Source organism: Mobula birostris, chromosome 6 (genome assembly GCF_030028105.1).
Source record: "Mobula birostris isolate sMobBir1 chromosome 6, sMobBir1.hap1, whole genome shotgun sequence".
In the NCBI taxonomy this organism is placed as follows: domain Eukaryota; kingdom Metazoa; phylum Chordata; class Chondrichthyes; order Myliobatiformes; family Myliobatidae; genus Mobula; species Mobula birostris.
The window spans coordinates 136,018,507-136,045,369 of NC_092375.1; the positions used below are offsets into that span (position 1 = coordinate 136,018,507).

The 26,863-nt window shown below is 42.0% G+C and overlaps 1 protein-coding gene across 2 annotated transcripts in view; it reads left to right on the forward strand.

The window, feature by feature from the left end:
- LOC140199899 (putative methyltransferase DDB_G0268948) overlaps window positions 1-26,204 on the forward strand; it is a 39,207-nt gene extending 13,003 nt beyond the window's left edge. Inside the window, exons 4-7 of one of the 2 annotated variants that reach the window (XR_011886520.1) lie at window positions 144-244; window positions 12,303-12,440; window positions 22,136-24,314; window positions 25,407-26,204. Coding sequence is in view for 1 of the 2 variants with exons in the window: in XM_072262403.1 (XP_072118504.1) it covers window positions 144-244; window positions 12,303-12,440; window positions 22,136-22,226 (330 nt within the window). In the remaining variant the exon portion in view is untranslated. Of the gene's footprint in view, window positions 1-143; window positions 245-12,302; window positions 12,441-22,135 lie in introns of both variants that reach the window. The other variant, XM_072262403.1, reaches the window with a different exon arrangement.
- The last annotated feature ends 659 nt before the right edge of the window (window positions 26,205-26,863 follow it).

Genomic DNA, 26,863 nt, shown 5'->3' on the forward strand with positions numbered 1-26,863 from the left:
CAGAAATGCTTCAGTCACAATTTTGCTACAGGGCTTGAAAATATGGGGTATGCTTTCTTGTTGCCAGCATTCAATGTAGTTATTAGTTTAACAATTGTTATTGACTAATACAGTGCATAATTTTTCTCATCAATTATTTGCAGATGTACGAGAGATTAGTGCCCTACAAGAGTGAAAGAACACAGATGGTTTGGAATAAATACGAAGAAATATTTGAAGCTATCACATTCTCAGACAAAGAAAGGTTTGGCCAGATAACATTGAAAATTTCTTGAACTGTTTTTTTTAAAAAAAAAAAACTATGTAGGAATCCTGCCAATATTTGTAAATGGCGAAACAGTCACTTTAAGATAATAACCCCCCTTCGGGACTCTTCCAATAGAGGAAGGAACTTCATTCAGTTCTTTCATTCTGTTCAATATTTTAGCTAAAAAATGAAAACAAAGCAGAAAGCTATAGTAACAGACACAAAATGCTGGAGGAACTCACAGGACAGGCAGCATCTCTGGAATGGAATAAACAGTCAATGTTTTGGCTGAGACCCTTCATGAGGGCTGGAAAGTGCGGGAGGGGGGTGCAGAAACTACAAAAAGGAGGGATGATGGAGGAGGGGTACAAGCCGGCAGATGATAGGTGAAGCCAGATGAGGGAAGAAGATGAGTGGGTGGGGGTGGTGGATGAGATAAGAGCTGGGAAAGGATAGCAGAAAGCTTTTGGCCATTTTATGTAGCATTATCAAATACTCAATTTGTATTGTTCTTAAGGCCAGAGTCAGTATGGCTTTCTGAAAATCATGCTTGTTAAAGCTGCTGGAGTTTTGAGGATGTAACATACAAGAGTGGATAACAGAATCCAAAGTAATTAGTGCCTATAAAAAGTATTCACCCCTCTTGAAAGTTTTCATGTTTTACAACATTGAATCACAGTGCATTTAATTTGGCTTTTTTGACACTGATCAACAGAAAAAGACTTTTGTGTCAAAGTGAAAACAGATCTCTACAAAGTGATCTAAATTAATTATAAATATAAAACAAGTAATTAAATGCAGAAGTATTCAACCCCTTCAAGTCAGTATTTAGTAGATGAATCTTTGGCAGCAATTAGTCTTGAGTCTGTGTGAATAGGTCTCTATTAGCTTTACACATCTGGACACTGCAATTTTTTCCCCATTCTTCTTTCCAAAACTGCTCAAACTGTCAGATTGCACAGGGGTTATGACTGAACAGCCCTTTAAGTCTAGCCACAAATTCTCAATTGGATTGAGGTCTGGGCCCTGACTTGGCCACTCCAGGATATTAACTTTGTTTTTAAGCCATTCCTGTGTAGCTTTGGCTTTATGCTTGAGGTCATTGTCTTGCTGGAAAACGAATCTCCCAAGTTGCAGTTCTCTTGCAGACTGCATCAAGTTTTCCTCCAGGAATTTTCTTATATCCATCTCCTGGCTTGTGCTTTTCAATAACCCTTTCACAAAGTTGGTTGGAGTGTTCTTTTGTCTTCATAGTGTAGTTTTTGCCAGGATACTAACTCATCAGCAGTTGGACCTGTCTGTCTGTATCTTGTTTTACGGCGTTTGGCATCCAGCTTAATGGTGCATTACCGCCACCCTCTGCTCCAGAACTTGCACTAGACAGACATTCTAAATTCCTTCACCCAATCGCACGCACGCACACACACACAAACCTACACTTCACCCTCCCATCTTTGACCATCCTAGTATCCTATTCCTGTTTATTTGTCATATTCTATAAAAAAAAAACCCTGTACCCCTTAAAAACGCTAAAAATACCCGGACTTGTGCTCTCTCACCCATGCCCAGCAACCCTTTTAATGTGAATTGCTGCATCCCCAACTCCCTTAATTTATTTCTCATCATCTCTCTCTGTATCCCATACTTCCTGCAACTCAAAACTACATGTTCTACTGACTCCTCTTCCTGACATTCCTCACACAATCCTGTCTAGTGTTTCCCTATCATTTTCAATGTTTTGTTTAATGCACAATGCCCCAGCCTTAACCTAGTCCACACAATTTCCTCTCTTCTGTTTCCATTACCTACCCTAGTAACTGCAACACTCTTTTGTATTTGATATAAATGCCTCCCTTTCCCCTCCCTGTCCCATCTTTCTTGCCACATTCGGTTGCCTTTTTCCCAGATTACACACTTAACCTCTGCTTTACTGATACTAATGTGCATTTCCACATTTTCTTTTTTTAACACCTTCTTTGCCAACTCATCCACCCTCTCTGCCAACTCATCCACCCTCTCATTCCCCTTCATCCCTACATGTGCTGGAACCCATAGAAATTTTACCTGACCTCCCTGATTTGCAATTCTTGTAACTAACTGAAGGACTTCATAAAGTACATCTTGCCGACTGTTTGTGTGAAAAGACCTTAAACTTGCTAGAGCTGAGGATGAATCTGAACATATCAATGCTTTGGCTTGTCTGGCTTTCTGCACCCATTGCAATGCAACCAGCACTGCCAGCATCTCCACTGTAAACACCCCTAACTTATTAGATGTTCTTCTGCTGATTCCAATTTCTTTTGCTGGTATTACCACCCCAAACCCTGTCACTCCTGTTTCGGGTTCCTTCGCACCATCCGTATAAATGTGAGTATAATCACTATACTTTTCCATCACATGACAGTTAAATGCATTTACCAAATCTGTTTTATATCTTTCTTTCCTTTTTACCTCTAACAAATGCCAGTCTATGTCAGACCATACAAGCTTCCATGGAGCTACAACCGGATAAACTACTGAAGGACTTCTCCTCAGATCAAATACTCCACATTCTTTCGCGATATCATTCCCTACCCGACTAAAGGTATCCCTCTGAAACCTCCCATTTTCCCAGCACTCCTGCAACACTCCTTTAGTAGGGTGAGAATCATTGTGCCCCTGCAAGTTAGCCCAGTAGTTTGCCATCAGTTGCATCCTTCTTAGTTCCAAAGGCATTATTCCCATTTCTACCTGTAGGGCTGACATTGGTGACGTTTTAAAAGCCCCACTGCACACTCCCAAGGCCTGAGCCTGAATCACATCCAGTTTCCTTATAAGAGACCTAGCTGCTGATCCATATACTATATTTCCATAATACAATACAGATCTTACTAAAGCCAGATACATTCTCTTCAAAGCTGAACAACTTGCTCCCCATTCCCTACCAGTCAAACATCTCATCACATTTATTACTTTTTTACATTTCTCCTCAACTTTCCTGATATGGTCTGCCCATGATAATCGTGAGTCAAATATAACTCCCAGAAATTTAAATGATGCAACCCTTTCTAATTCAACCCCATACATCCTTAACTTCTTCCCTACCTCAACCATTTTCCTGGTAAAAAATACAGTTTGAGTTTTATCTACTGAAAATCTACATCCCCAATCATAACCCCACTCCACCACTTCATCAATTGCTTCTTGTAGTTTCCTGATTATATGGTCCATGTTCCTGCCTCTTTTCCACAAGGCCCCATCATTCGCAAACAGTGACCTACCTATATCCACTGGTACCTTTGCGAAGACATCATTGATCATAATGATGAAAAGTAACGGGCTAATCACACTACCTTGAGGTGTGCCATTTTCCACTATGTACTGTTTTGATAATTCTGATCCAATCCGAACTTGAATTTTTCTACCAAACAAAAAATCTTTAATCCAATTAAAAACTCTCCCACCAACCCCCATCTTGTGCAGTTTAATTAATAATCCTTCCTTCCACATCATATCATAGGCTTTTTCAATGTCAAAGAACACTGCCACTACTGACTCTCTATTTGCCTGGGCCTTCCTTATTTCAGTCTCTAACATAATCACTGAGTCCATGGAATTCCTTCCCTTTCTAAAACCACTCTGATAACTTGCTAGCATTCCCCTTTTCTCAAGCTCATATGATAACCTTTCTGTTATCATCCTTTCCATTATCTTACATATACTTGATGTTAATGCAATTGGTCTGTAGCTGGTAGGTTTTGACAGATCCTTGCCAGGCTTCCTTATTGGAATTACTACTGCTTCTTTCCGTGCACTTGGTAATCTTCCCTCCTCCCACACTCTGTTATAAAAATGCAGCAACTTCAAGAGCGCTCCTTCTCCTAGATTTTTTAGCATCACAGAGCATATCAGATCTTTCCCTGGGGAGGCTGGTCTCAATCTCTTTATTGCTCTCACCATTTCTGCTAATGTAAATGAATCATCAATTATATCATCTGTTCCTTCCCTCCTGCTTAACACACCTGGGTGTTGGCTCATTATTCTTTCCCTTCTTCAGACAAATTTTCTGAACTGTGTATCAGTACAAGTGACTTGGCCATGACCTCAGCCTTATCCCTACTGGAGACTGCAGTTTCCTCCTCAGATATCATTACTGGATATTCCCATTCCCTTCTATCTCCTCCCATCCTCTTAATCATTCCCCATATCTCTCCCACAGGTGTTGTTCTTCCTACCTTGTCACAAAAACCCCTCCAACTTGCCCTTTTAGCTTGACGTATAGTTCTTCTCACCACTGCCTGTGCTTTCTTATATTGAACCAAATGCTGCATATTATGGGTTCTTTTAACTAGCCTGAATGCTCTATTTCTGTTTTTTACAGCCTGACAACATTCCTCTGTCCACCATGGTACCAGTTTTCTATTCATCCTATTTTTACTCCTAGGTATAGATCCTTCTGCTGCCATGATAATTGTTGAAGTCACCTGACTGTTTAATTCATCGACATTTCCAGAAATATCAATCTTTGTCAACCCTCCTTCACTCAACTTCTGGAACTTACCCCAATCAGCTTTTTCAAACACCCACTTTGGGGTTCCGCCACCTGGTCTTACTTCAGCTCTTTCACCCACTGAACACAAAACTGGGTAGTGATCACTGCCTACTGTTGAAGCAGTCCAAACTCCCCAGTTACTAATGCCAGCCAAGGTATTAGACACTAACGTAATATCTAACACTGACTCAGTTCCTGTTGTTATATCTATCCTTGTGCCACTACCACTACCATCTGTACATCTACAGATGTATTTTACTACAATCAGTTGAAACACCTTGACTGCACACAGGTGATCTTCATTTAACTAATTACATGACTTCTAATACCAATTGGCTGCACCAGTGATGATTTGGTTTGTCATATTAAAGGGGGTGAATACTTATGCAATCAATTATTTTGTGTTTTATATTAATTCATTTAGATCACTTTCACTTTGACACAAAAGAGTCTTTTTTTTTCTGTTGATCAGCATCAAAAAAAGCCAAATTAAATCCATTGATTCAATGTTGTAAAGCAATAAAACATGAAAACTTCTGGGGGGGGGGGGCGGAGGGGTGAATACTTTATATAGGTACTATGTATTTCCAGACTTTATTTTCCTCTGGGATCAAAAAAGTATATCTATTTGGTACAGTGCTACATGTATGATAACTGCACAAGGGAGAAGGACACAGGATTGGGAGTAATATATTGACATGAATAGGGATTGCCTAACTTACAGAAAATAGATGGTCAATTTAAATGAGTCAATTAGTAAATCACAAACACGGGCGATTTTGAAGATGCTGGAATTCTTGAGCAATACTGTACACACAAAAGTGCTGGAGGAACTCAGGAGGTCAAGCAGCATCTATGGAGGGAAATGTACAATCGATGTTTTGGGCTGAGACCCTTTCATCAAGACCTGATCCTGGGGGAGGATGGTACCACAGTGATCAGTGCTGGGACTTCAGCTATTAACAGTCTATATTAATGCCATGAAGGAAAAGACTGAGAGCACCTGGGCCAAGTTCACTGAAGGTGTAAAGGTAGGTGCGAGGAGGACACAGTCAGCAAGGAGATTTATTTGGATTAAGTGAGTGGGGAAGAAGTTTGGCATAGGGAATATCATGTGGGGAAAATCAGGATTATCCACTCTAGAGGGAGGAGTAAGCAAGCAAGTTATTATTTAAAGGGAGTGAGTGTGCAAAATGTTGCCGTACAAAGGAACCTGATGATCCTCGTATTTGAAACAGAAGAGGTAGAGGGATGAAGGGGGAAAAACGAAATTAGAGATTAGCTTTTTGTTGCATGTATATCAAAACATAGTGAAATGTGTCATCACATCAAATCAAATCAGTGAGGACTGTGCTGGGCAGCCCACAAATGTCGCCAGGCTTCTGCACCGACATAGCATGTACACAACTCACTAATCCTAACCTGTGTGTCGTTGGAAATCGAAGCACCTGGAGAAAACCCAAGCAGTCACGGGGAGAACGTGCAAACTCCTTAGAGGCAGCAATGGGAATCGAACCCTGACTTTACAACTGGCATGCTGTAAAGTGCTGTGCTAACCACTATGCTACTGTGCCACCCCAGTGTATGAGATACAGACAGTAAACAATTCAGAGGGGTCTTTACTGGAATAATCATTCCTGGAGGCAGCAATTGATACTGATGTTCACCATATAGAGGCTCTGCTTAAATCAGAATTCTGGTACTGAGGCAGGTTTGAAGACCCACCATTCATACAGCATTCTCTGAGTGGACCAGAGGTGGGACACTATCTCAGAGGATCATCTTCTGGTTATATTCTAGATGAGAAGCTATTCTGCAGAATAAACAAAGATAGGACATCAAAGATGTGAATAGGATTTGAAGAATAACTTTTCAAACTTTATCTGGGCTGATGGGAATTGAATTTTAATCATGAGAAATTTTGCAGATGCTGGAAATCCAGAACAACACGCGCACAATGCTGGAGGAACTTAGCAGGTCAGGCAGCATCTACGGAAATGAATAAATAGTCGATGTTTCCGTTCGAGACCCTTCATCGGGACTGGAAAAGAAGAGGGAAGATGATAAAATATAAAGAGTTCGGAAGGAGGATAGCTCAAAGGTGATAGGTGAAACCAGGTGGGTAGGAAAGGTAAAGGGCTGGAAAGGAAGGAACCTGATAGAGAAGAATGGACCATAGGAGAATGGGAAGGGGGAGGGGACCCAGAGCAAGGTGATAGGCAGGTGAGAAGAGGTAAGAGGCCAGAATGAGGAATAGAAGAAGGGCAGAGGGGAGGGAATTTTTTTTTTAACGGGAAGGAGAAATCGATATTCATGCCATCAGGTTGGAGACTAGCCAGACAGAATATAAGGTGTTGCTCCTCCACCCTAAGGGTGGCCTCATCTTGGCACGTGTCAGAATGGGAATTGGAATTAACATGTTTAACTGCTGGTAAGTTCCACTTTCGGCAGATGGAGCGGAGGTGCTCAACGAAACAGTCCTCAATTTACGACGGATCTCACCAGCGTAGAGGAGGGCACATCTGATGCACTGGACACAATAGGTGACCCCAGCAGGTTCACAGGTAAAGGGTTGCCTCACCTGGAAGGACTGTTTAGGGCCCCTGAATCAAGGTGAGGGAGGAGGTGACTGGGTAGCTGTAGTATTTAGGCTGCTTGCAGGGATGTGCCAGGGGAGTGATTAGTGCAGAGGGGTGAATGAACAAGGGAATCACAGAGGGAGCAATCCCTGTGGGAAGACCACAAGGCCATAGAATATAGAAGCAGAAGTAGGCCATTTCGCCCATCGAGTCTGCTCTACCATTCCATCATGGCTGATCCAACTTTCGTCTCCGCCTCAATCTCCTGCCTTCTCCCTATATTCCTTCATGCGCTGACCAATCAAGAATCTATCAACTTCTACCTTAAATATACATAAAGACTTGGCCTCCACTGCTGCCTGTGGCAAAGAATTCCACAGATTCACCATTCACTGGATAACAAAATTCCTCATCTCCATTCTAAAAGGATGCCCCTCTATGCTGAGGCTATATCCCCTGATCTTAGATTCTCCCACTGCAGGAAGCATCCCCTCCACTTCCATTCTATCAAGGCCTTTCACCATTTGATAGCTTTCAATGAGGTCACCCCTCATTCTTCTGAATTCTAGTGAATAAAGGCCCAGAGCCATCAAACACTCTTCATATGATAAGCCATTCAATCCTGGAATCATTTTCGAGAACCCCCTTTGAACCCTCTCCAATTTCAGCACATCTTTTCTAAGATAAGGGGCCCAAAAATGCTGTCAACACTCCAGGTGAGGCTTCACCAGTGCTTTATAAAGTCTCAACATTACATCCTTGCTTTTATATTCTAGTCCTCTTGAAATGAATACTAATATTGCATTTGCCTTCCTCACCACAGACTCAACCTGCAAATTAACCTTTAGGGCACCCTACACAAGGACTCCCAGGTCCCTTTGTGCCTCAGTTTTTGTACTTTCTCTCCATTTAGAAAATGGTCTACCTTTAATTTCTTCTACCACAGTGCATGACCTTACACTTCCTGACACTGCACTCCATCTGCCATTACTTTGCTCATTCTCCTAATCTGTCTAAGCCCTTCTGTGGCCTCCCTATTTCCGCAAAACTACCTGCCCTTCACCCATCTTCATATCATTTGCAAACTTTGCAACAAAGCCATCAATTCCATCACCCTCATCATTAATATATAATGTAAAATGGATCGGACCCAACACAGACCCCTGTGGAACACCACTAGTCACCGGCAGACAGTCAGAAAAGGCTCCCATTATTCCCACTCTTTCTCTCCTGCCAATCTGTCACTGCTTTATCCATGACAGCATCTTTCCTGTTATACAGTGGGCTCATAGCTTGTTAAGCCTCATGTGTGGTGCCTTGTCAAAGGCCTTCTGAAAGTCCAAGCACACATCAACTGATTCTCCTTTTTCTATCCCACTCATTATTTCCTCAAAGAATTCCAACAGATTTGTCAGGCAAGGTTTTCCCTTGAGGAAACCATGCTGACTATGACTTATTTTATCACTTGCTTCCAAGTAACCTGAGACCTCATCCTTAATAATTGTCTCCAACATCTTCCCAACCACTGAGGTCAGACTAACTGGCCTATAGTTTCCTTTCTTTTACCTCTCTCTCTTCTTGAAGAGTGGAGTGACAAATGCAATTTTCCAGTCCTCCAGAACCATTCCAGAATCTAGTGATTCTTGAAAGATCATTACTAATGCCTCCACAATCTATTCAGCCACCTCTTTCAGAACATCTGGTCCAGGTGACACCTATCTACTCTGTAAATGGTAACTTCTCACCCTTCATGACCCCTGACACCTGGAACTTCCACCATACTGCTAGTGTCTTCCACGGTGAAGACTGATGCAAAATACTTATTTAGTTTGTCTGCCATTGCTAAAACTCCAGTATTGTTTACTAGCAGTCTAATATCCACCCTCACCTCTCTTTTACACTTAGTGTATCTGAAGAAACTTTTGGAATCCTCTTTATATTATTTGCTAGCTTACTTTCATATTTCATCTTTTCCTTTTTAATGACTTTTTAGTTGTCTTCTGTGGGTTTTTAAAAGCTTCCCAGTCCTCTAACCTGTCACTAATTTTTGCTCTATTATATGTCCTCTTTTTGGCTTTTATGCTGGCTTTGACTTCTCTTGTTAGCCATCATTGTGTCGCCTTGCCTTTATAATACTCCTTCCTCTTTGGGATGTATATATGCTGTGCCTTCCAAATTGCTTGCAGAAATTCCAGCCATTGCTGCTCTGCCATCATCCCTGCCAGTGTTCTTTTCCAATCAATTCTGGCCAACTCCTCACTCATGCCTCTGTAATTCCCTTTACTCCACTGTAATACTGACACATCTGACTGTAGCTTCTTGAATATCAGGGTGAATTTGATCATATGATCATCTAACCTGAAGGGTTCTTTTACCTTAAGCTCTTTAATCAATTCTGGTTCATTGCACAACATTCAATCCAGAATAGCTGATCCCTTACAAGCACAAGCTGCTCTAAAAAGCCCTCTCAGGCATGCTAGAAATTCACCCTCCTGGAATCCAGCACCAACCTGATTTTCCCAATCTACCAGCATATTGAAATCCTAATGACTATTGTAACATTGCCCTTGTGGCATGCATATTCTATCTCCTGTTGTAATATGTCAACCACATCCTTACTACTGTTTGGGGGTCTGTATACAACTCCCATCAGGGTTTTTTAACCTTTGCAGTTCCTTAGTTCCATCCAGAACGATTCAACATTTTCTGACCCTATGTTCCCTCTTTCTAAAGATTTGATTTCACCTTTTACCAACAGAGCAACGTCACCCCCTCTGCCTCCCTGCCTGTCCTTTCGATACAATGTGTATCCTTGGACATTGAGCTCCCAGCTACAATCTTCTTTCAGCCATGATTCAGTGATGCCCACCTGCCAATCTGCAACTACGCTACAAGTTCATCTACTTTATTCTGTATACTGTGCACATTCAAATACAACACGTTCAGTCCTATATTCACCCATTCGATTTTATCTACTTTTTACATTGCAACTCATCCTGTTGACTGCAATTTTGTCCTATCAACAGATTCTCCTCATTGTACATTGCCTCTGTTTGTAAATGAGCTACCTCATCTTCAGCATTATCATCTGCCTTTCCTACGATACTTCTTGCATTGAAATATATGCAGCTCAGGACACTAGTCGCACCATACTCAACTTTGTCTAATGCGCACCTCTCCCTCATACCCCATCCATTATTTATTTATATGCACACATTCTTTTTCTCTCTCTCCTTTTTCTCCCTCTGTCCCTCTCACTATACCCCTTGCCCATCCTCTGGGTCCCCCCCCCTTTTTCTTTCTCCCTGGGCCTCCTGTCCCATGATCCTCTCATATCCTTTTTGCCAATCACCTGTCCAGCTCTTGGCTCCATCCGTCCCCCTCCTGTCTTCTCCTATCATTTTGGATCTCCCCCTCCTCCTCCCACTTTCAAATCTCTTACTAACCCTTCCTTCAGTTAGTCCTGACAAAGGGTCTCGGCCCGAAACATCGACTGTACCTCTTCCTATAGATGCCGCCTGGCCTGCTGTGTTCACCAGCAACTTTGATGTGTGTTGCTTGAAATTCCAGCATCTGTAGAATTCCTCGTGTTTGCGTTTCTCAACTTTGTCTGTTGTCTTACTGACATCTGCATGCTATTTTGGCACAGGAATGAGGAGATGCTGTGCAGGCTACCCCCAGCAAATCCTTGGTCTGTGTTGGTCATTGACAAAAACAATGCATTTCTTGTCTGTTTTGATCCACATGTGACAAATACTGCTAATCTTTTTGTATTGTATATCAGTGAGACCCGATGTACATCCGGGGACTGGTTCACCGAGCACCTACGCTCCATCCGCCAGAAGAAGCAGGATCTCCCAGTGGCCACCCATTTTAATTCCACTTCCCATTCCCATTCCGATATGTCAATCCATGTTATCCTCTACTGTCGTGATGAGGCCACACTCAGGTTGGAGGTACAACACTTTATATCAGTTTGGGTAGCCTCCAAACTGATGGCATGAACATTGATATCTTGAACTTCCGATAATGCCTCTCTTCACTGTTCCCCAGCCCATTTTCCCTCTCATCTAACCTCCTTGCCTGCCCATCACCTCCCTCTGGTGTCCCTCCCCACTTTTTTCTTCCATAGCCTTCTGTCCCCCCCCCCACCCCGCCTTCTCCAGCCCTGTATCTCTTTCACCAATCGACTTCCCAGCTCTTTACTTCATCCCTCCCCCTCCCGGTTTCACCTACCTCCTTGCGTTTTTCTTTCCCCTCCCCCACCTTTTAAACTATTCCTCAGCTTTTTTTCTCTAGTCCTGCCCAAGGGTCTGCCTGTTCTGCAGAGTTCCTCCAGTGTTTTGTGTGAGTTGGTTATTTTAAAATAACAGAGCTTAAAGGTTATTGAAGTCAACAGAGGAAACTTTAAGTGCAAGCAGGTAGGTGGGAATTGAATTCGAAGGAGATGGTTGCTGTGTGAAAGTAAGCAGTGTTTTATTATGCTCTTCTTTATTCCACTAGACCCAGAAGAAATCTGAAGTCATAAATTTCAAAATTAAGTATGCTAGAAGAGAGCAGTTAACCATGTATGTGATATCAAAACATTTGTAGAAGACAATGAAACTGAAGGAAGAATTTGATAAGATGGGAAAATGAGCTCAGACATGGCAGATTGGATTCAATCTCATTAAAGCTGATGTATTTTCATTAACTAAATAGCACACATAAACTTGAGGAAAGATTAGTTTGATCAAGCCAAAGTACTTGGAAAACAGGTTCACCAGGTATTAAAAGCAAGATCTCATTGCTAATTCTTTAAAATGAAAACATTTTGTTTACTGTGAGAATGAATACATGTTATTATAAATATTAGCTTTCATTTCTGTGCAGATCCTATCTAGCTTGCTGGGTATTTTGCATTTTCTGGTTTTGTATTTGAACTGTTTTTCCTTTTCCCCTCCAGAGTTGACAATATTCTAATCAAGCACCAAGCACCTATCTCAGGGATCATGGGATTAATTAAATCCTTATCTTGTTACCAAATGTTCCTGAAGAAAGATCCAGAAGCAGCTAAATCTTTACTTGAAATAACAGAGCAAAGGTAAGAATCATAATTGATGTGAGAAATTAGTTGATCATTTGGTTAGTGCTCAAATCTGGGGTTGATTGAAAGTTGAGTAAAAGCAACAAACAAGCTGGAGTGAGCTACGCTGTGATTTATTTACAGAGTGAAAGTGGATTCTTTAGCAGAATAGCATGGTTTTCCAGCCAGTCACTCCTCGTGTACTTCAATACTTGTGGATCAATTCAGGAAAGCTAGTGGGATATCTAAAAGGCAAATCATTTTTATCAAGTTGTATTGACTGTTGTTGGTGAGATAATGTTGCAGATTGGAAACGAGGTGAAGGCCTTGGAGAGGCAGCAGAAGGAAGTTACTGGAATAGTATCAGGATTCCAGCGTTACTGACAAAGCCAGATTCTAACCACCCCATTGACACAAGAATCATTGGTCCTTCATGTGGTCTTGGATCACCTGGACCATACTAATTCTTCGTCAGGTTGCTGTTTATTGACTACAGCTCAGCATTTAACACAATCATTCCTACAGTTTTAATCAAAAATCTCCGAAACCTGGGCCTCTGTACCTCCCTCTGCAACGAGATCTCCAACTTTCTCACTGTCTGACCACGGTCTGTGTGGATTGGAAATGACATTTCCACCCTGCTGATAAGCTGATAAGGGTCATTTCTTCAGCGGTTGAACGGGGCACGACTGCGCAAGCGCGTGAAAGTCAGACTATGAGGCAGCGGGAGAGGTAAAAAATGAGCAGATTAATGGAGCAGGCGACGTTGTAGAGGGAGACAGAGTATGAAGGCTTTGGCTCAAGGGGCTTCAGCGAGCAGAGGCTGAGGACGAGCTTCACTCCCAGTGAGGTAAGACCGGGTAATTTCCTTTAATTAATTTAATTACCTTAAGAGTAGGTAATGGAGGCAGCAGTTAGGGCAGTCGAGTGCTCCGTTTGCAGTATGTGGGAAGTCAGGGCGAGCACAATTGTTCCTGATGACTACACCTGTAAAAGGTGCATCCAGCTGCAGCTCCTGACAAACTGGGTTAGGGAACTGGAGCTGGATGAACTTTGGATCATTCAGGAGGCAGAGGCAGAAATAAACAGGGGTTCCAGAGAGATAGTCACCCCTAAGAGTCGGGATACAGGTAGCTGGGTGACTGTCAGGAGATGGAAGGGGAATAGACAGAATGAGCAGAGCACCCCTGTGGCCGTTCCCACCAATAATAAGTACATCATTTTGGATACTGTTGATGAGGATGACCTACCAGGGACAGGTTGCAGTGGTCGCGTCTCTGGCACCGAGACTGGACCCTCAGCTCAGAAGGGAAGGAGGGAAAAGAGGAGAGCAGTAGTGATAGGGGATTCGATAGTAAGGGGGACAGATAAGAGGTTCTGTGGAAGAGATCAGGAATCCCGGATGGTCTGTTGCCTCCCTGGTGCCAAGGTCCGCGATATCTCGGATTGAGTTCTCAGTATTCTCAAGAGGGAGGGTGAGCAGCCGGATGTCGTGGTCCATGTAGGGACCAATGATGTGGGTAGGAGGAGTGAGGAGGTCCTGAAAGGTGAGTTTAGGGAGTTGGGCACTAAGTTAAAGGAGAGGACCTCTAGGATAGCAATCTCAGGATTGCTACCAGTGCCACGTGCAGGCAGGTTTAGAAATAGTAAGATAGCATAGATCAACATGTGGCTGAAAACATGGTGCAGGAGGGAGGGCTTCAGATTTATAGATAATTGGGCAGTTTTCCAGGGAAGGTGGGACCTGTTCCGGCGGGACGGTTTACATCTGAACTGGAGGGGAACAAATATTCTTGCAGGTAGGTTTTCTAGAGAGGCTCCAGTGGATTTAAACTAGATACAAGGGGGGAGGGGAACCAGAGTGTAGGAACAGATGTAGGGGAGGAGGAAGAAAAAGGAGATGGTAAAGTTGTTTGCACCATTAGTGATAAACAGTAAGAAGTGGAAAATTTCTTAAATGCATTTATTTTAATGCTTAGGAGCATTGTAAGAAAGGTGGATGAGCTTAGAGCATGGATTGATACCTGGAAGTATGATGTTGTAGCTATTGGTGAAACATGGTTGCAGGAGGGGTGTGATTGACAAATAAATATTCCTGGATTTCGTTGCTTCAGGTGTGATAGAATCAGGGGGACAAGAGGAGGAGGTGTTGCATTGCTTGTCAGAGAAAATATTACAGCGGTGCTCTGGCAGGGTGGATTAGAGGGCTCATCTAGGGGGGCTATTTGGGTGGAATTGAGGAATGGAAAAGGTGTAGTAACACTTAAAGGGGTGTATTATAGACCAGCTAATGGGGAGTGAGAATTGGAGGAGCAAATTTGTAAGGAGATAGCAGATATTTGTAGTACGCACAAGGTTGTTATTGTGGGAGATTTTAATTTTCCACACATAGACTGGGAAACCCATACTGTGAAAGGGCTGGACGGTTTGGAGTTTGTAAAATGTGTGCAGGATAGTTTTTTGCAGCAATACATAGAGGTACCAACTAGAGAAGGGGCAGTGTTGGATCTCCTGTTAGGGAATGACATAGGTCAGGTGACGGAGGTATTTGTTGGGGAGCACTTCGGGTCCAGTGATCACAATGCTATTAGTTTCAATATAATTATGGAGAAGGATAGCTCTGGACCCAGGTTTGAGAATTTTAATTGGAGAAAGGCTAACTTTAAGGAGATGCGAAAGGATTTAGAAGGAGTGGATTGGGACAAATTGTTTTATGGGAAGGATGTAATAGAGAAATGGAGGTCATTTAAAGGTGAAATTGTTAGGGTACAGAATCTTTATATTCCTGTTAGGTTGAAAGGAAAAGTTAAAAGTTTGAGAGAGCCATGGTTTTCAAGGGATATTGGAAACTTGGTTTGGGTAAAAGAGAGATATCTACAATAAATATAAGCAGCAGGGAGTAAATGAGGTGCTCTGGGAATATAAAGAATGTAAAGAATCTTAAGAAAGAAATTAGAAAAGCTAAAAGAAGATATAAGATTGCTTTAGCAAGTAAGGTGAAAATAAATCCAAAGGGTTTCTACAGTTATATTAATAGCAAAAGGATAGTGAAGGATAAAATTGGTCCCTTAGAGAATCAGAGTGGACAGCTATGTGTGGAACCAAAAGAGATGGGGGAGATTTTGAACAATTTCTTCGGTATTCACTAAGGAGAAGGATATTGAATTGTGTAAGGTAAGGGAAACAGGTAGGGAAGTTATGAAAACTATGATGATTAAAGAAGAGGAAGTATTGGCGCTTTTAAGGAATATAAAAGTGGATAAGTCTCCGGGTCCTGACAGGATATTCCCTAGGACCTTGAGGGAAGTTAGTGTGGAAATAGCAGGGGCTCTGACAGAAATATTTCAAATGTCATTAGAAACAGGAATGGTGCTGGAGGATTGGCATATTGCTCATGTTGTTCCATTGTTTAAAAAGGGTTCTAAGAGTAAACCTAGCAATTATCAGCCTGTAAGTTTGACGTCAGTGGTGGGTAAATTAATGGAAAGTATTCTTGGAGATGGTATATATAATCATCTGGATAGACAGGGTCTGATTAGGAACAGCCAACATGGATTTGTGCATGGAAGGTCATGTTTGACAAATCTTACTGAATTTTTTGAAGAGGTTACTAGGAAAGTTGACGAGGGTAAAGCGGTGGATGTTGTCTATATGGACTTCAGTAAGGCCTTTGACAAAGTTCCTCACGGAAGGTTAGTTAGGAAGGTTCAATCGTTAAGTATTAATATTGAAGTAGTAAAATGGATTCAACAGTGGCTGGATGGAAGATACCAGAGAGTAACGGTGGATAACTGTTTGTCAGATTGGAGGCTGGTGACTAATGGTGTGCCTCAGGGATCTGTACTGGGTCCAATGTTTGTCATATACATTAATGATCTGGATGATGGGGTGGTAAATTGGATTAGTAAGTATGCAGATGATACTAAGATAGGTGGCATTGTGGATCATGAAGTAGGTTTTCAAAGCTTGCAGAGAGATTTAGGCCAGTTACAAGAGTGGGCTGAAAGATGGCAGATGGAGTTTAATGCTGATAAATGTGAGGTGCTACATTTTGGTATGACTAATCAAAATAGGACATGCATGGTAAATGGTAGGGCACTGAAGAATGCAGTAAAACAGAGGGATCTAGGAATAATAGTGCATAGTTCCCTGAAGGTGGAATCTCGTGTGGATAGGGTGGTGAAGAAAGCTTTTGGTATGTTGGCCTTTATAAATCAGAGCATTGAGTATAGGAGTTGGGATGTAATGTTAAAGTTGTACAAGGCATTGGTGAGGCCAAATTTGGAGTATTGTGTACAGTTCTGGTCACCGAATTATAGGAAAGATGTCAACAAAATAGAGAGTATAGAGAAGATTTACTAGAATGTTACCTGGGTTTCAGCACCTAAGTTACAGAGAAAACTTGAACAAGTTGGGTCTTTATTCTTTGGAGCGTAGAAGGTTGAGGGGGGACTTGATAGAGGTGTTTAATTATGAGGGGGATAGATAGAGTTGGCGTGGATAGGCTTTTTCCATTGAGAGTGGGGGAGATTCAAACAAGAGGACATTTTTTGAGAGTTGGGGGCAAAAGTTTAGGGGAAACACGAGGGGGAACTTCTTTACTCTGTTAGCTGTGTGGAACGAGCTTCCAGTAGAAGTGGTAGAGGCAGGCTCAATATTGTCATTTAAAATTGGATAGCTATATGGACAGGAAAGGAATGGAGGGTTGTGGGCTGAATGCAAGTCGGTGGGACTAGGTGAGAGTAAGCGTTTGGCATGGACTAGAAGGGCCGAAATGGCCTGTTTCTGTGCTGTAATTGTTATATGGTTATATAATCAACCCTGGCACATCTCAAGGATGTGTACTTAGCCCATTGCTCTACTCTCGCCACACACATGACTGTGGTTAGGCTCAGCTCAAATGCCATCTATAAATTTACTGACAACACAACTATTGTTGGCAGAATTTCAGATGGTGACGAGAAGGTGTATATCAGTGAGATAGATCAGCTGGTTGAGAGGTGATGCAGCAGCAATCTTCCACTTGACGTTATTAGTAAGGCCAAAGAATTGATTGTGGGAACACAACCAATCCTCATAGAGGGATCAGAAGTGGAAAGGATGAGCAATTTCAAGTTCCTGTGTGTCAGCATCTCTGAACATCTATCCTGGACTCAAAATATCGATGCAGTTACAAAGAAGGCACGACAATGCTTATATTCCATGAGGAGTTTGAGGAGATTTGGTATGTCACCAAAGACACTCGCAAATTTGTACAGATGTACAGTGGAGAGCATCCTAACTGGCTGCATCGCTGTCTGATATTTGGGGGGAGTGGGTACTGCACAGAATTGAAATAAGCTGCTGGAAACTCAGCAGGCTCCATCATGGGCACTAGCCTCCCCTGCATCAAGGACATCCTCAAAAGGTGATGCCTCAAAAAGGTGGCATCCATCATTCAGGACCCCCTTTACCCAGGACGTGCCCTCTTCTTATTGCTACCATCAGGGAGGAGGTACAGGAGCCTGCAGGCACACATTCAATGATCCAGGAACAGCTTCTTCTCCTCTGAAATCAGATTTCCGAATGGACATTGAACCCATGAACACTACCTCACTATGTTTTTTTTCCCTTTTTTTGCAAAAAAATTTATTTATACTGCACTTATTGTAATTTAGTTTTTATTATTATTGCAAAGTACTGCTGGCACATAACAAATTTCACAACATATGCCAGTGATGGCAGAGAATCTCACCTGGTCCCTCAACACCAGCTCTGTAGCAAAGAAAGTCCAGCAGTGTCTCTACTTTCTGCGAAGGCTGAGAAAAGTCCATCTCCCACCCCCCCATCCTCACCACATTCTACAGAGGTTGTATTGAGAGCATCCTGAGCAGCTGCATCACTGCCTAGTTCGGGAATTGCACCATCTCGGATCACAAGACCCTGCAGCGGATAGTGAGGTCAGCTGAGAAGATCATCAGGGTCTCTCTTCCTGCCATTAGAGATATTTACACCACACGCTGCATCTGTAAAGCAAACAGCATTATGAAGGACCCCACGCACCCCCCATACAAACTCTTCTCCCTCCTGCCATCTGGCAAAAGGCACTGAAGTATTTGGGCTCTCACGACCAGACTATGCAACAGTTTCTTCCCCCAAGCCATCAGACTCCTCAACACCCAGAGCCTGGACTGACACCAACCCACTGCCCTCTACTGTGCATATTGTCTTGTTTATTATTTATTGTAATGCCTGCACTGTTTTGTTCACTTTATGCAGTCCTGGGTAGGTCTGTAGTCCAGTGTCATTTTGTGTTGTTTTTTACATTGTTCAGTGTAGTTTTTGTATTGTTCATGTAGCACCATGGTCCTGAAAAACGTTGTCTCGTTTTTACTGTGTACTGTACCAGCTGTTGTGGTTGAAATGACAATAAAAAGTGACTTGACTTGACTTGATATTAAACCTGATTCTGATTCAGAGGATGCCACAATAAGGTGTCAGGCAAAGTTGACATGATCTACAACGCACTGCCTAAAAGCATATATCTTTCAAAAAGAATTTGATGTACTTGATGGGATTAAAATTTCAGGTCAATAAGGAAAGAGAAGAAAGGGAAATAACAGTATGTCCCAAATGGCCTCCTTCTCTACTTTAAGGATTTCATAATACTGCACCCAGTGTTATTCTCCAGTTGCCAGGGGAACCACAACCGGGTTATTGAATCTTACTGAAATCGGAAGCAAATGTTACACAATGTCTCTGACATTTCTTTATCAAGGACTTTTTGGTGCCTGGTGTGACTGTGATCAAAGTCACAGGAGGGACACTGAAGCTGGTGATGTAGAAGTCTTTATTCATCATAACAAGCAGGCATTCTCATGGAGACTCTCCATAGAGGCTCACAAACCAAAAGTACATCCCATTTTCCCCTTAAGATCAAAAGTAACAGCAGGTAATTCAATACAATCTCAATAGTTACAATGGTATTTTATGCTTCATTATTTTGCTTTGACAATGCTACCTTTGAATTACATCTCTACAGTGGGAAACACCTCTGGATGCTTAAACACCCTGGTTGCTAAGTAATTTACACAGATAGACTAAAAACTTCTGAAGACAAAGAGCCAGACACCCACAATCAATGTTATCAGGGCTGTCTCTGAGTACACATAAACTATTGCTTGCCTCTACCTGTGACCATGTTTGATATGTTAAGTGACAACATCAGTCTGGTCTGCCAGCTTGAACTCAAGTCACAATGGTGCAAATAAGATAGTCCATGTTGCCTGGTTTGATGCAAGCTAATTAACACATCCCCATTGTCTTAACATCTGACTCATGTATGTGCAAATATACCATGGTCACTTTTTTGTAAACCATCTCTCTCAGTCTGTGGGCTTGTAACTTCAGTTTGTTGCTTGCAATTTACAATAAAACAAGAAGACTGGTTCTTGCTTGAATTAGTATCTGCTATATTCACTTTAACTCCAGAATACTCCCTAAAGTGCCTTCCTCTCTTCCCTTTTTGCAATATAAAAATCAATTAAAACTCACTGAGAAAGCCATCTCCCTAAAATAAATCCACCCTTGCAGGCCTGATGAAATATTGCCACAAACATTCAAACTCAGTTAACCCTTTTATTACACAAGGTTTGAATAATGGGAATTTATGCTGCAAATCCACAGGGCTTCCGTGAAACCACAGCTGGGGCTTCTATTTGTTTTTGATTTCTAAAAAGAGTTGTATGTCCTTTGAAGAGGATTGTTTATTTTATGTATTAAATACAGTGCAGAATAGGTCCTCTGGCCCTTTGAGCCCTGCTACAGCAACCCTGATTTAATCCTAGCCTCGTCACAGGACAATTTACACTGGCCAATTAACCTACTAACCAGTAGGTCTTTGGACTGTGGAAGGAAGCCAGAGGTCACAGGGAGAATGTGCAAACTCCGTACAGACAGTGATGGGAACTGAACCCCGGTCACTGGTACTGTAAAGTGTTGTGCTAACCACTATGTACCGTGCTGCCCTTGGGGGAGAAGGTCATGAGAGGATCCTGTTGATATATACAAATTTTTAATGAGATTTGACAAGAGAGACGTGATGTTGATATTTTCCTTTGCTGATATGTCTTGAGTCCAAGATTCGCAATGTCAAATTATAGGGTCAGCCGTTCAAACAGAGAAGAAATTTCTTCACTTAGAAGGTATTGAACCTAAGGAATTCCCTATCCAAGAGAGATCTGGAGATTCTTTTGCAGAGTATACTTGACACAGATAAATGGATATCGAAATACTAAAGGAGTTATGGGATCTGGGTCTAGTGAAGAACAGTGATACTGAGGTAGAAGATTAGCCATGATCATGTTGAAAGGCAGAGCAAGCACAAGGAGCTTACTGCTTCTGTTCCCTATGCTTATTTTGAGTTCTGTATGGATAGTTGGATAATGCACATATACAAACTTTAGCTCAACAGATTTGCGGATTGTTATGGAATTAGGAAGGACTGGGTGAAAAGTGAAATTCAGCCATGATTTTAGTAAATGGTAAAGAGGATCAAATCTCCTCTATCCTCCTTTTGCTCGCAATTCTTGGTGCAGATCTTCCTAGAGTGAGACATCGCACCACGGATAACGCAAGACAATTTACTGCAGACTTCAGCTCAAATGAAAATTTTTGGGGCAGCAGGGAATTAATTGACTATTGAGACCAATAGTAAGACTTAAGAAAGATGGAAATTAGATTTATGAAAGGGTAACAGAATCAACTAGGGTATAGAACTAGTAACAAAGACCATAAGATATAGGACCAGAATTAGGCCATTTGGCCCATCGAGTCTGTTCCACCATTCAATCATGGACTGATCCAATTCTTCCAGTCATCCCCACTCCCCTGCCTTCTCCCCATACCTTTTGATGCCCTAGCTAATCAAGAACCAATCTATCTCTGCCTTAAATACACCTAATGACTTGGCCTCTACAGCCACTCGTGGCAACAAGTTCCACAGATTTATCACCCTCTGACTAAAGTAATTTCTCCGCATCTCTGTTCTAAATGGATGTTCTTCAATCCTGAAGCTGTGCCCTCTTGTCCAAGAATCTCCTACCATGGGAAATAACTTTGCAATATCTAATCTGTTGAGGCCTTTAGCATTCGGAATGTTTCTATCAGGTCCCCCCTCATTCTCCTGAACTCCAGGGAATACAGCCCAAGAGCTGCCAGGTGTTCCTCGTGCAGTAACCCTTTCATTCCTGGAATCAGTCTTGTGAATCTTCCCTGAACCCTCTCCAAAGACAGGGAAAAGAATATTCCATTAAATGAGAGAATAAAAGGGAAAGTAAGGAAAACTATAAACAATTCTCTAGGAAATATGTTACCTCATGTAATAATGGTTGCTATTCTAGATTTGATCTGACAGATTGACTAGCTTAACTTTCTGTGCTGAGTTTATGTGCAACAGGAGAAAGCTCATAACTGGAGAAGGCAAAGAAAAAGATTCCATTTGTACAAATTAAACAATGGAATGACACAAATCAAATGGAGGTCTGAAGGCCCTCAATTTGATGGGGTATTTGTACCTCTCCAACACAGCATATGGTTAACATATTTCTGGGGGCAAAATTTGCCACCCCATTGCTCCAACTGCATGAGATGCTGGAAGTGTTTTACTATGTATTCCAATGTGTTCACACAGTACATGATCTGAAACTCATTAGATTTTGATTGCTATTTTTCAGACTTCTGCAAGCTATGGGAGTTTCTTCCAACGATACTGTGGTGGAAATAACAATGAATTCCTTTTGTTTACTGGCCAGCAAACCAGAGTAATATGGGTTTGCTGTTCTCAGGCCAGTTATACCAAAGTTGCATCAATGACTGCATCGACACTGTTTCCTGACCCATGCGGAGCTCGTTAACTTCATCAACTTTGTCTTCAACTTCCACCAGGCCCTCAAATTTACTTGGTCCATTTCCAACACCTCCCTCCCCTTTCTCGATCTCTCTGTCTCGATCACTGGAGACAGCTTACCTAATGATCTTTTATAAACTCACTGACTCTCACAGCTACCTGGACTATACCCCTTCCCATCCTGTTGATTGTAAAAATGCCACCACCTTCTCTCAAATCCCCTGTCTCTACAGCATCTGCTCTCAGGATGAGGCTTTTCATTCCAGAACTAAAAGCCTCCTTCAAAGAAAGGGGCTACCCTTCCTCCACCATCAATGCTGCCCTCACCAGTATCTCTTCCATTTTGCCCACATTTGTCCTCCCCCAACCCACCAGTGATACGGTTCCTCTTGTCCTCACCTACCACCCCACCGGTCTCGGCGTCCAGCACATAATTCTTTGTAACTTCCACCATTTTCAATGGGATCCAACCACCAAACACATCTTTTCTTCCCCCCACTTTTTGCTTGTCCATTCAATCCTCCCCACTATCTCCCTCCTGGCACTAATCCTTACAAGTGGAACAAGTATGGATAAGAACAGGTTGAGTGAACTCAGCATTTTCTCCTCGGAGCGACGGAGGATGAGAAGTGACCTGATAGGGGTGTATAAGATGATGAGAAGCATGGATCATGTGGATAGTCAGAGGCTTCTTCCCAGAGCTGAAATGGCTCGCACGAGAGGGCATAGTTTTAGGATGCCTGGAAGTAGGTACAAAGGAGATGTCAGGGGTAAGTTTGTTACACAGTGAGTGGTGAGTGCGTGGAATGGACTACCGGCGACGGTGGTGGAGGCGGATATGATAGGGTCTTTTAAGAGACTCCTGGATAGGTACATGAAGCTTAGAAAAGTAGAGGGCAATGGGTAACCCTAAGTAATTTCTAAGGTAAGGACATGTTTGGCACAGCTTTGTAGGCTGAAGGGCCTGTACTGTGTTGTAGGTTTTCTATGTTTCTAAGTGCTACACCTGCCCCTACACCACCTCCCTCACTGCCATTCAAAGCCCAAAACATCAACTGTTTGCTCTTTTGCAAATATGCTGCCTGGCCTGCTGAGTTCCTCCCGCATCTTGTGTGTATTGCTTCAATTTTCAACATCTGCAGATTTTCTCTTGTTTCTGATATCAAAGGAACATCCTAGTTCCCTTAAAGATATTTCACAAACGATCCTTGGTAGGTCCTGGTGTGAGCACAGACACCATTTGTGATACATTTTAAATGGATAAGGGAAGGAATCAAAATGGGGTTGATGTTCATCTTCATCACAGGACACAAGCAGGAAATATTGGATAGGTCACCTGTTACAAATTCCAGCTCGCTCACTTCTCCGTTGCTGAGGAAAAAGGAGTTTCAACTCACCTAAAAGTTAAGATTTTAGTGTGCCAGTTACTACATATTTCTGGGTCTTTGCAATGGTTAAGTTTGTCAGCAATTCAAGGGACATCTATAAACAGATATATGACAGGACTTTCCAATCTGATGGACTTTTGTTGTAATTTCAGCTAACCACCCACCTCATTACAACTAGTTTCATTGTGCAAATCTTATACCTGTGGGGTTGATAAGGCCCATTGAAAACTCAAGGGCTCTCTGGACAGGGCTGGCATGTGTTCCATCTGAATGTACTGGCCTTGAGCATCTGCTTTCACAGGGATTGCTACTCCCCCAGAATCTCTTTAGATTTACACTGATGTGGATCCAGAAGGAGCAAGAGATAACTCGGGTCCCAGAACATATACTTATTCTTGTTCCCACTTAAAGGTCTAAGTGCAGGCCTGCTGAATGCAAGAACTATTGCTGTCAAATTTAGTTGGACGCATTCCTACAGATATTTTTTCTTCCCACCAATTCCACCCCCACCCCTGACAGACATCATAACCTTTCCCCTCACCTACAACAAACAAAATGAGAATAAAAGATACACTCCTGGGTTGCTCACAGAACTGTCAACGAGACTTATAGCTCCTGGTAAGAGATCAAAATTAAATGTGTTATCAAGTTACATATATGTTATCATACACAATGGATTCAGATTAACTGGGACACCTTGGGACCAGTACATTTTGGCTCATTTAAGCAGCTGTCCCAATTAGAAGTTTCACAGAAATAGTTAAAAAGGTATAAAAAAAAGGCAAGCTACCATTTAACAATTATGTATTTAAATTAAATACAGAACAAATTAGAACAATACCAATGTTATTGCAGTACTATAAAACTGTATATTGGTTCCTAATAGTATCATCCAGTGAATGCTGCCATATTCTTCCGATGGACTGTAAATGAACAAAATCAGCTCAGGCACCTTATATAGATCATGAACTGCCTTCGTACAATCCTTTTAATGAATGTACCTTCCAACTCTTCATTTTCATTGTAATATTCAAGAATATTGATACTTCCAAATCCTTTGTAGTTCCTGACTTAAATTAATGAAATAAATTAATTCATTTTCACTCCCAGCCATTTCTGGCATCTACAAGCCTAAATGCTTGAAACCACAGTTAGCAAAACAGTTCTGAATTGTTTTACTGCTTATTTCTTGCCAGCTATCAGTGACAAGGAACACTGCTTTCTGAACACAAAGACATACAAATTGTGCTATTTAAAAACTGTTTGCAAAAGCACGGTGTAATGTCCCATGGCCACGTGTGCACGCGGCTGATGCTACTTACAAACTGTTCAGCAACACTCTCCTGGCCCAATTCAGTGGCATTATATCCCAAATAAACAAATGGATCACGGCTATTTTCTCAATTTGATTTTGTTCTTTAAGAGTTGTCCCAAATAAGTGTCTGTCCTGATTAACTGATGGCCCAATTAACCAGAATCCACTGTACTACCTTGAGATTCATTTTTATTTATAAAATAAAGAAATGCAACAGAATTTACAAACAACTATATGCAGCAAATATATTATCTGGTCAAGACAGCATCAGCAAACAATGATTCCTTAGCAAACAATGATTCCTTGGGTGACATCTCCCAGATCGCAGATCTTTTAAATTATTTCTACACCTTCTGCTTGTTCTTTCTGAAACTGTTGGTGCCTGTGCCATACAGCTTGGATCTCGATCGAAGGATCCAGCTCTGTACTATGTCCGGACAGCAGCCTCGTGGAGAAAACCAAAGGTGACGCAGGGTCACGAACAACTCCATCTCAAAGCAGTGAGGAAGACTGAAACATCGAGGTGAAGCTGTTTGGATCCGGTCAGCAAGCACTCCTGACAGAAGCCAGAAGTTCGACGACCGCCCCCAACGGGGGCCAGAGGGTCAGCAATGGAGGCCACTCTTCGGACCAGGTGTGAGTTCTGTGTCATGGAAGGATTGTTCAATGTTCTGAGATTTATGTGTTTGGACTGTACTTTATATTGATCCCCTTCAGTTTCTCAGTATTTTCTTTCTTGTGGCTGATTAGTGGGTGGGTCATCTGTAAGGTGTGTGTGTTGATGCCACTATTCCTGTTCGTTTTTCCCAAGCAAGACAGTTACTCGCTGCCTTTATTCTCTGCGGAGCAGGAGTTTGGGGGGTGAGTTGCTACTGCCACTGTCTTTTTTTTCTGTGAGTGGGGGGACTGGGATTTTTTATTGTTGCTGTGTTTTTTTCTGTGGGAGAGGGGATCAGGATTTTTATTGCTGCTTTCTTCTGTAGGGAGGGGGCTTGGGATTGTTATTGTTGTTGTTTTTCTTGTGGGGGGTCAGGGATTGTTGTTTGGTGTTTTTTCCCTATGGAGGGGGTTAGGGATTGTTATTGTTGGTTTTTGGTGGGGGAAGTGTAATTGACGTTTTTTTTCTGTGAGGAGGGGAATCGGGAATTGTTATTGTTGCTGTTTTTACCTGTGGGGAGGGGTGGGGGATTCTGGGGGCTGAGTTTTGAATCTTTTATTTTTTTCATCTGTACTTCATGGACAAATATCAGAGTTGTACTGCACATGCATACTTTGACAATAAAATGAACCTTGTAATCAGTAACTGATGGCCAATATGCAAAGAGCAAAGACGCAAATAATAAAAATAATACTGAGAACAAGTTGTAAAGACTCCTTGAAAGAATGTGACATAACTAGTGAATGATGTACGGAGTACGAAGCTCATCCACCACTTCGTTCCCGAAGAAAACAATCAGTTCTCAATTTGAAAATGTCTAAATCTATTTGACAGGTCCTTTTGTTATAAAACTATAATGTAGTAAATATGTGTGTTTATTTTGCTTATTACAGAGATTACAGTCCATCTTAATTAGACCATTGTTTCTTGGCTCCAGTTAAGGACTCCAGTTTCTATTGTTACGTACCCCGTAACTGGGTTGCCAAACCAGCAGAAATGGAACGCTCGGTGGAGTCTGTGATTACTGGAACTAATAAAGTTTTATTAAAGAAATAAGTAATACGGTACACTAATCGTAAGGATATAAATGTAATAGGTTAGCAATGATAATACACACATATACACAGAACTAGGGTAATAGGAATCAATCAAGCTCTATCGCAGCCTAGGGGTAAAATGATCAGTCTCAAGTGA